General features: G+C 46.1%; 1 protein-coding gene across 1 annotated transcript in view; it reads left to right on the top strand.

Annotated features, from left to right (window-relative positions):
• Positions 1–11,080, top strand: part of fbxl17 (F-box and leucine-rich repeat protein 17) — a 344,795-nt gene that overhangs the window by 308,701 nt on the left and 25,014 nt on the right. Inside the window, exon 10 of the mRNA XM_083644955.1 lies at positions 4,990–5,132. Coding sequence (XP_083501081.1) covers positions 4,990–5,132 — 143 coding nt within the window. The remainder of the gene's footprint in view (positions 1–4,989; positions 5,133–11,080) is intronic.

Genomic DNA, 11,080 nt, shown 5'->3' with positions numbered 1-11,080 from the left:
GGCTATTCCTCTGGCTCTTCTCCCATCTGGCCCGCTGCGCCGTCTTCCCCACGGTGCCGTTTGACATGAAACCCGCTGCCTCTTCAAAGCCCTGACACTGCCTGTTTAGCCCTAATACACCATTATGCTGCCTGCATGGCATCCAAGAGCACGCTGCAGTACAAAAGGAACCACATGTGGAGCAGCCCCACTGCCCAAAGCTATATATTACATATGTTACATACTGTACACAAAATGAGTCCTGTATGTTGGGTGTGTGTGTGTGTGTGTGTGTGTGTGTGTGTGTGTGTGTGTGTGTGTGTGTGTGTGTGTGTGTGGCTGTGTGTGTGTGTGGCTGTGTGTGTGTGGCTGTGTGTGTGTGTGTGTGTGTGTGTGTGTGTGTGTAAGACTCTACATTACATAGCCCCAGCTGGAAGGAGGGGTGGGGGGTGGGGGTAAAATACAAGCCGTTAATTTAAAAAGCATAAGATTATTCATTTCCCCTCTCCTCTGGGAATGACATTTACACACACACACACACACGCACACACACACAGAGTTTACTGTACTGCCATCAATCTACTGGCAGAGAAGCCTGTCGTTAAATATTGTATAATGTATGTATATGTATGTATGTATGTATTATGTATAATAATATGCAGGTATTTTCAGGGTAAGATGCTATTGATGAAAGCGAGTCAGAAAGAGACAGAGAAAAAAGTTGCACATGAAAATAAGTTTTGTACAGATGAGTTCTTCTCTCCTCAGTGAAGTGGAGAAGTTTCAGTCTGTCTCCAGCTTGTTTGCAGAAAGTTGGAAGTGGAATAGATTTGTGCGCAGCAGAAAACAGCATCAGGGCTAAGTAACTATGTGAAGGTGTTGTCAAAGGCTGTCTCCATCTTTACCCGCGTACTTTCATCTTCCTCTCATCCCTGGCTCCTCCTCCTCCTCCTCTCTTCCCACTCTCATTAGTGATGGTTGTGAGAGAGTGGAGAACAAAGCGCAGGCCCTGCCAATCGATCACCGAGCAGCACTATCAATCGACCCAGGTCTCCTCCATCTGCTGAACGATTGACGGGTTAAAGATTGATGAGGAAGATTGGGGCGTGTATGTTGTGTGTGTGTGTGTGTGTGTGTGTGTGTGTGTGTGTGTGTGTGTGTGTGTGTGTGTGTACTGTCTATGCAACCAAACATGTCTTTATCTGAGATGGATTGCCGAAGATATAGTCTCATCTTGTTTGTCAGATTTATTTATTTGTGATCTCCCCAAGAACAAATTAAGGCTGTATGAAACAGCAAACGTGTATGTGTGTGTGTGTGTGTGTGTGTGTGTGTGTGTGGGGGGGGGGGGTCAGGGGCGAATTTTCCACTGGGGACAGGGGGGACATGGCCCCCCACTTTTCAAAACCTTGATTCTGCCCCCCCCCCCCCCCACTTTTTAAACTGAAAAAATTGTGGGTAAACTGAAAAAATCATGCTTAATACGCTACTGTTTGACCAGCCATCATATTATGGCTGAGAATGTTAATTGAGTTGCTAATTAAATGAATGCATTTCTAATGGCGCTCTGTATGTAAAATCCCCTTTCCAAGCCGTCCCTGAAGGCAGCAGTCACAGAGTTTGGCTTTTCTTAAGACTAAATAATGATATCACAACAGTATTGTAACAGCAAATTTAACTTTTGTACTAATATTATTCAGTTTGTGGAGTTATTTTTCTTTGACAAGTATCATCCAAATGTTAATTTAAATTGAGATGTTCCTCTAAATCTGGCTAAAAACGTTACAACTTTTTTGCTAGCCCCTGCCCCTCTAACATTCTCTGCACGTCCCTGCTGCTGTATAAAGGGTTAGGTGATGAGAGGAAGTGAACATGGTAAGCAGTGAACATGGTTGAATTTAAAATAAAGCACAGCATAATAATAATAATAATGATAATAATAGTACAACCAACGTGATTTCAATATGGCTCTGGCTTTCACATCAGTATTGTTCTATGCCTTGTTCATGTCACCTGCTTTCATATCAGAGCTCTGATGAGTTGGAGGAGGTGGTGTCTAAAAGGCATGCATTGAGTGATGTGTGTAGTTCTTCATAGATCTAGCCTGTTAATCTTCCCCTCAGAGTGCACCAAATTGATGCATTTTACTTTAAAATGTAAAAAAAATCTTCCGGGGGGGCATGCCCCCAGACCCCCCTAGAGGGTCAACGCACCACATTTTATTGTGTCCCCCCTACTTGTGAAACTGTGTGTGTGTGTGTGTGTGTGTGTGTGTGTGTGTGTGTGTGTGTGTGTGTGTGTGTGTGTGTGTGTGTGTGTGTGTGTGTGCGCGCGCATGATGTATGCACACATGCCCGGAGCTCCTTAGGGACAAAGCCAGACAGACAGTTGCATCGCTACTATTTACCCTGGCATCATGTCCCTACCCTGGCACACACACAAAACACACACACACACACACATGTTGATGCATACATTGGCATGGAGTAACACCCTGGCACAGTGTCCTCACCTTTCCAGTGATGTGACACATGCCAACGCTCTAGTCTAATGGATGAGTCGAGTCCCAGAGCAGTCAAAACAATTGCAAAACAAAAGCCAGATCAGTGAACCAGAGTCTGCGCACTAGCTCTTTTGGGTTGAAACCTCAGTCTGAGCCCCCCCCCCTCTATACTTTCTTATGTAGAGCTGCTGTTTCTAGAATGCGCACAGTGCATTGTGTATTTATATACAGTCTAGCTCTGTAAATATGGCACTTTAAGTCGTAATATTTTTTGTCTCGCCTAAAAGTAACCAGGAAGATTCCCACTATGAGATCAGTTTATCAAAATGACGCCTGTACGAAAATCTGATTTTGGTTGTCGGAGATTGAGACCTCCGGGCTGCTGCAGACCGGAAGTGGAGGCAGGGATGCTCCTCGCAGCCTCTCACTGGGGGAATCCGATGCACTGCTGTGTTGATTAAGCTAGCCTAATATTTCCGTGGCATTTTGATTAACTTTATGATTTAATTCCTTTTGGAGCAAATGTTGGTTTTACAAATCTAACCTTGATGCTTTACGCTACGTTGTTTACTGGTATTCACCTTATGTTCAGACCTTACAGTGGGCCAAATTCTTCCGGGTCCGTCTAACACTTCCGGCGGTCACGGCGCCAAATATGAAAGAACGTCATGAAGAAGAGAGTTGTTTTTGTAGCGGACAGCGCAGGGTGTAAAACAAAAACGTAGCCTACTACTTTGAGCTCGGTACACAGCAAGCAAGCGGAGTATCCACTGTTAGCCAGGTCAGATAACGTTATCGTCGACAATGACGAGCACTTTCTTGTAAAACATACCTGGACTCCAACAAAGAAAGCTTCAGATGGTTTTCTCTGCTCCGAGCGCAGCTCGAGCCACTTACGTCTATAAGACCCGCACACGTTAACGTAATTCCCTGAAATGCGAGAATTAACGAGCCAGTTACATGGCATTGCATTCTTAGACATTGCCGTTTGCTTTTATTTGGTATGTTACATACAATTGGCTAAAGTATTAGTTAATTCAGAGTTAGATTATATTGGAGCAGCCAGCCATTTTTTTTTCTTCTTTTTTTGCCGGAAGTCGTAGGACGGCCACAGAACCGGGTCAAATGGGCGTGGCTACATAAGGTGAATAGTGTGGGTAGGGCAGCCTGTAACGTTCCATTTAATATAGCTCAGTGGTAACGTTAGCCCACCTGCCTAGTCTCGTCTCTGTTAACTATATCCTTACAACAGCTAAGAAAGGAGCTTGTGAAGAACGAACATCCCCACAGTCAAAGCATTTCTCTGAGATATCCATATAAAAACGTTTGTTGCTTTAATACCAAAAATAAAACCTCTGTTTGTATGTGACGCTAACGGCTAACCCGTTAGCGATTAGCTCATGGCTGGTGGTTGCGTACTAGGCCCCATCTTACCCGGGACAGGAGTTAACGTTATTAAACACATTTCCTGGCAGTTGGTCAACCTGGTAAGTTCTGAAAATATGTGTATATTATTGTGTTATTCCAGCTATCGTTATCGGTTGTTAAGTTATAGTAATATTAAGCCGATAAATAATGAAAAACAGCCGACTAGCGAAAGCGGCTAACGCTATTGCTATGTTAACTAATAAAACACATATTTTCTGAACTTACTTCAGTCCCCAACCAACGTTAATTCCTCGCGCACCTTTCTCAAAACAATGTTCTTTTTTATTGCGGTCCATTGATATGTCTGGTAGCCAGCACAGCCACCCCGACCTCCAGGGAGCCACTACCCGTGCTAAGAGCCTCTGTCCCGGCCCCACACACCCAGCAGAGCCACCCAGACCTCCAGGCAGCGTTACATGATGAAAGCAGAACCGTGTCCTGTCTATGTCAAACTAACGCTAGCTCTATAATGTGAAGAGCCTGTCCAGCCAATGACGGCTTGAGACTGGCTGCCACAGCTGTCAATCATCCATTTTTATCCCTTTTTATATGTCAAATAACTACTTAAAAACAAACTGATCAGAAAAATGACCACTTGCACAGGCATTAGCATGATAAAATGAGACAAACCACCTTTGGAAAAAAATTATCTGACGTATACTGTGATTATTTCGGTTGTGATTTTTCCATCCACTAACATGGGGGAGGCGGGCCTTGTGACCTATACTGGCTACAGCTGCCAGAGCGGCGATCTAACATGCAGCGGCTTCACTGAACGGGACCTCATGCGGCGTCCATCTTATATGTCGATGGTGTGTGTATGTGCAGACTTGTGTGTCTGTGTAGCTGTGATTTGGAGGTGCCGTGTAAACAGTGGTTTAATGTGTCACACCCTGTCCAGATGGCTTGCCGTGGTTTCATCTTGAATTGTTGCATGTCTCTGTGGGAGGACCACGCTGCCACATTTGCATGAGAGAGGTTGTCAGACTAACACCTTTACCTTCCTCCTGTCTCCCCCCCCTCTCTCTCTATCTCTCTCTCTCTCTCCCTCCCTCCCTCCCTCTCTCCCGTGTCCACAGCCCTGATAGCCATAGGCCAGTACAGTAGCACCATAGAGACGGTGGATGCGGGCTGGTGTAAGGACATCACAGACCAGGGAGCCACACAGATCGCTCAGAGCAGCAAGTCCCTGCGCTACCTGGGCCTCATGAGATGTGACAAGGTACCAACCAGCCTCAGCACTGCACTGTACTGTACTGTCTGTCTGTCTGCTTCCCTCACAAGTATCTCAACAACATGCTTCTATCATCACTGCACTGCACTGCACTGCACTGTACTGTACTGTACTGTCTGTCTGCTTCCCTCACAAGTATCTCAACAACATGCTTCTATCAGCACTGCACTGCACTGCACTGCACTGTACTGTACTGTCTGTCTGCTTCCCTCACAAGTATATCAACAACATGCTTCTATCAGCACTGCACTGTACTGTACTGTACTGTCTGTCTGCTTCCCTCACAAGTATCTCAACAACATGCTTCTATCAGCACTGCACTGCACTGCACTGCACTGTACTGTCTGTCTGCTTCCCTCACAAGTATCTCAACACCATGCTTCTATCAGCACTGCACTGCACTGCACTGTACTGTCTGTCTGTCTGCTTCCCTCACAAGTATCTCAACACCATGCTTCTATACATGTTCTTTACACACTGCAAATAGGACATTTTATGCTGTGTGTTGTATGTGTGCAGCAAAGTTTCATTTAAGTTAATGAAATGTATGTACAGTTAAAGAACCACCTTTTTGTGGTGTGTGTGTGTGTGTGTGTGTGTGTGTGTGTGTGTGTGTGTGTGTGTGTGTGTGTGTGTGTGTGTGTGTGTGTGTGTGTGGAAAGAAATCTATGATTCATAAATGCCAGCTAACACACACACACATGAGCCCTCTAAGTCCCAGGTCAGAGAAGCTGGCCAATTAAACGGTATCCAGAGGAGAGCATGTGGTGTAGCTGAGCCACTGCCCCCTGTGCTCGGGGTGTGTGTTTGTCACGCAGGTGTGTGTGTTGGCTGGGTGATAGCAGAGAGGTAACGCGACATAATGACCCCTCTCAAACCCCTCCGGGGGCCTGATGCTCTTTCCAAAATCCTCTCTAAAACTCTCCTCATGCCCCTTACCCGTCCAATCACCCATCTGATGGAAGCAGGTTTAGTTTGGGTGCCATGGTAACAACGCCAAGCAGCTCTGCAATTGGTTGGGCGGAGCTGCTCGCATGCGGTGGCATCCAGTGACTGACATGGGTGGGGTGAGGGCAGACGAGGGAGGTGAAGGGAACAGCTGCCTCCCTGTAGAAGCCTTTACCTGTACATTCACTATACAGCCTGGAGTCTTGTACTGGACTATGGATTGGGACACAACATTATGTACATGTAGGTCGTAGTCTCATTGCTGGTGGCTCTCCATATGGCAAGTGTAACCGTGTGTTTTAATGAGCCTGGGTTCTCATGTTGAGCCTACGTTTTGCTTTTGGCCCCCGCTGCACAGTAAAGTATTGTGAGTAGCCCCCACTGCACAGTAAAGTATTGTGAGTAGCCCCCACTGCACAGTAAAGTATTGTGAGTAGCCCCCACTGCACAGTAAAGTATTGTGAGTAGCCCCCACTGCACAGTAAAGCAGTGTGAGTAGCCCCCACTGCACAGTAAAGTATTGTGAGTAGCCCCCACTGCACAGTAAAGTATTGTGAATAGCCCCCACTGCACAGTAAAGTATTGTGAGTAGCCCCCACTGCACAGTAAAGCAGTGTGAGTAGCCCCCACTGCACAGTAAAGTATTGTGAGTAGCCCCCACTGCACAGTAAAGCAGTGTGAGTAGCCCCCACTGCACAGTAAAGCAGTGTGAGTAGCCCCCACTGCACAGTAAAGCAGTGTGAGTAGCTAGCCCCCGCTGCACAGTAAAGCAGTGTGAGTAGCCCCCGCTGCACAGTAAAGCAGTGTGAGTAGCCCCCACTGCACAGTAAAGCAGTGTGAGTAGCCCCCACTGCACAGTAAAGCAGTGTGAGTAGCCCCCACTGCACAGTAAAGCAGTGTGAGTAGCTAGCCCCCGCTGCACAGTAAAGCAGTGTGAATAAAGGTTGGGAGGGAGGGAGGGAGGAGAGGGAGGGAGGAGAGGAGTTGACTTATAGTCGGAGCCTTTCACCAGGTCGGACATTCATCACTTTTATGTCTTCATTATAAAATAAGTGGGATCTGTGTGTCGTGCCGTTATATTGACCCTATGGATTTCCCTGTGATAAAAAGCTCTACAAGGAGGTTTTTAAATGAGACAAGAACATATATGTATCATATTGATCTATTTATGCCATAATAACATTAAAACGTATTAGGGTATGGTCTCAGTGATGAAGTGGTGCTACTCAATGCACAATATATCAGATGTGTGTGTATCTATCATATTTATCTCGGAGTAATAAAGAGTAACTACATTACATAGCTGGTGATCATTTAGATTCCATTTTCATTTAGTTGCCTCCTGCCTCCACGACTCGGTGACCCAACAATCGATATCTACAGCCACGCTATTAAAAAATGTGTTCTGGGAATGACCTACATCTTCACTGGAATTAGAATTTTTCTCAGGTTCTCTCTGTCACATGCTCTCATGCTCTCGCCCTGCAACCAACAAGTTCACCCTTATTTATCTACCCTCCGTTCACACATACAGTCAGACCTTCACACTCATAATATCTGTTATTTATCTACCCTCTCTTCACATACAGTCAGACATTCACACTCATAATATCTGTTATTTATCTACCCTCTCTTCACATACAGTCAGACATTCACACTCATAATATCTGTTATTTATCTACCCTCTTTCACATACAGTCAGACATTCACACTCATAATATCTGTTATTTATCTACCCTGTCTTCACATACAGTCAGACATTCACACTCATAATATCTGTTATTTATCTGCCCTCTCTTCACATACAGTCAGACATTCACACTCATAATATCTGTTATTTATCTACCCTGTCTTCACATACAGTCAGACATTCACACTCATAATATCTGTTATTTATCTACCCTCTCTTCACATACAGTCAGACATTCACACTCATAATATCTGTTATTTATCTACCCTGTCTTCACATACAGTCAAACCTTCACACTCATAATATCTGTTATTTATCTGCCCTCTCTTCACATACAGTCAGACATTCACACTCATAATATCTGTTATTTATCTACCCTCTCTTCACATACAGTCAGACATTCACACTCATAATATCTGTTATTTATCTACCCTCTCTTCACATACAGTCAGACATTCACACTCATAATATCTGTTATTTATCTACCCTCTCTTCACATACAGTCAAACCTTCACACTCATAATATCTGTTATTTATCTACCCTCTCTTCACATACAGTCAGACATTCACACTCATAATATCTGTTATTTATCTACCCTCTCTTCACATACAGTCAGACATTCACACTCATAATATCTGTTATTTATCTACCCTCTCTTCACATACAATCAGACATTCACACTCATAATATCTGTTATTTATCTACCCTCTCTTCACATACAGTCAGACATTCACACTCATAATATCTGTTATTTATCTACCCTCTCTTCACATACAGTCAGACATTCACACTCATAATATCTGTTATTTATCTACCCTCTCTTCACATACAGTCAGACATTCACACTCATAATATCTGTTATTTATCTACCCTCTCTTCACATACAGTCAGACCTTCACACTCATAACATCTGTTATTTATCTACCCTCTCTTCACATACAGTCAGACATTCACACTCATAATATCTGTTATTTATCTACCCTCTCTTCACATACAGTCAGACATTCACACTCATAATATCTGTTATTTATCTACCCTCTCTTCACATACAGTCAGACATTCACACTCATAATATCTGTTATTTATCTACCCTCTCTTCACATACAGTCAGACATTCACACTCATAATATCTGTTATTTATCTACCCTCTCTTCACATACAGTCAGACATTCACACTCATAATATCTGTTATTTATCTACCCTCTCTTCACATACAGTCAGACATTCACACTCATAATATCTGTTCTCTATCGTTATCGGGGTTTACCCTCCAATACAGAGATATGAATATATCTTGTATGGGAAGCTGATTACAAATGGAATCAGGTGACGTGAATAATTACTTTAAGACAATCCACCTGTGGACGTGGTTACACCCAAGCCTATAAAGCCCCTGTTAACCACGCCTACTTCGACTTTTTCGATTTCACTGGAGCAGTGTGACGTGTGGTCGCTCTGTCTGAGACAATCAAAAAATCTTATCTAACTTCTATTATATTCTGACTCTCTCGTAAACAGCCTTGCCTCTTACCTTCGGTGGTGGGAGAGAGGACGATTGCCTCTCGTGGCGGCTGTTGTCGGGGTGAGCACAAACTTCTCAGCGCTGACATATTGTCTCCAGGTCTCTGGAGGCTTCCATGTCTTGGGGCGCTAGGTGACGGTCTTGTTTCTCGGCTCCGTAACTGGACAGTGAGAGCAGGTCCGCGAGTGTGTTGTCCGTCTCCTATATAACGCTAAACACAACTTCCTCGGCGCTGACATATTGTCTCCAGGTTTCTGGAGGCTTCCGTGTCCTGCGGCGCTTGGTCCTCTCTCGGCTCCCTAATCAGGACAACGAGAGCAGGTCCGCGGGTTCGTTGTCAGTTTTCTCTCTATCTCTCTCTCTCTCTGGCCGCGGCTTCTGTCTGGCGAACAGTTAGCCCGGGCAGTAACAACGGTACACAAAAACACACCAAAACACACAGACTGGAGCTAAAACTTTTAGAGCTCTTCCGTGTTGTTAGTCTCGCGAGGGCGGGGCCTATCGCGAGGTTTGGTGGACTGTGCATGTGTGTCAAGTTGGCAGCAAGCGCAGTTACACTGGCTTAGCACTTCCTCTCTTCTTTCAAAATAAAATAATTAAAAGGAAAGGAAGCTATGGCATCTATGAGCCATGTCTGTGTGGTGTGTGGAGTGCAGCTGCCCACTGAAGATGGGCATGATGTGTGTGTGCGTTGTCTGGGAGAGGAACATGCCTCTGAAGCGGTTGCTAATCCCTCCTCCTGTATGGATTGCTTCATTTTGCCAGCACGATCCCTGGAGGCTCGGCTTTGTGTGTTTGGGGGTAAGCGCAGGCAGGTTGCTGTAGCACAGTCTGCTCCGCCCCAGCAGGTTAAGCGCCGTAAAGCGGGGGGGAGTGGGGGTGGTTCCTCAGGGGATCCCCGCCCCTTTCCCTTACTTAGGACATTTTTACCAGATGACAGCATCAGGATTGAGGCTGGTGATCAGGAGGATGTCGAGGAGGATGTCGACATAGAGGGGTTATCAGATGAGGGGGGCCTCATTGAGGGGTCCGTTGCAGAGGGCGAACAGACCAGTGAACGCAAGCGATTCCAGGGTCTGATGGTCAGGGCTTCCCAAGCTTTGGGACTGGAGTCCGCCGCGGGCCAAGCCCCTCCTCCCTCGCGCTTCGATGATGAGGACGCGCCAGGTCCGGAGGTGCCATTTGAGGTGCCTCTCCTCCCGGAAGTGGAGAACCTAATGCAGGCTGGGTTTGCAACACCCATGGCTGCACTCTCCTTTACCTCTACCAACAGGCGGCTGTCTGCCATGCAGGATAGGGGTAAGGTGGGCTGTGGCCCATTGCCTCAGCTGGACCAAGCCATATCAGCTCTTTTGTTCCCGGCCAGCCCAGTGCTGGGGCCGGCTACTCCAACGGGGGACTGTAAGATGCTCGATGCCGCACTGGCTAAGGTGCATAGGCCGGTAGCAGTTCAGGCACGGTTGGCCAATACTGGGTCCATACTAGCATTGTATCAGAGGAAGCTGGTCCGCGAGCTGAGCACCGGGTTCGATGCTCATCTCAATGCTGAGATACAACTGGTTTCATCAGTCTTGTCACAGCTGATGAAAGAGCAGGTGTCGACTGCCGGTAAGGGTGTGTCGGCACTCTGGGTTGCAAGGCGCCAACTGTGGCTGTCCCGGTCCAAGTTGCGATCAGAGGACCAGAGAGCCCTCTTGCGGCTGCCGGTTGCGCCATCAGCCATGTTTGGTCCTGGTGCCACTGCTTTGTTGCAGCAGGGCCAGGAGGCCCGTCGT

The sequence above is a fragment of the Poromitra crassiceps genome, assembly GCF_964638095.1.
Source record: "Poromitra crassiceps genome assembly, chromosome: 10".
Lineage (NCBI taxonomy): Eukaryota > Metazoa > Chordata > Actinopteri > Beryciformes > Melamphaidae > Poromitra > Poromitra crassiceps.
Note: the sequence above shows the minus strand (reverse complement) of the source record. Positions and strands in the feature narration are given on the sequence as shown.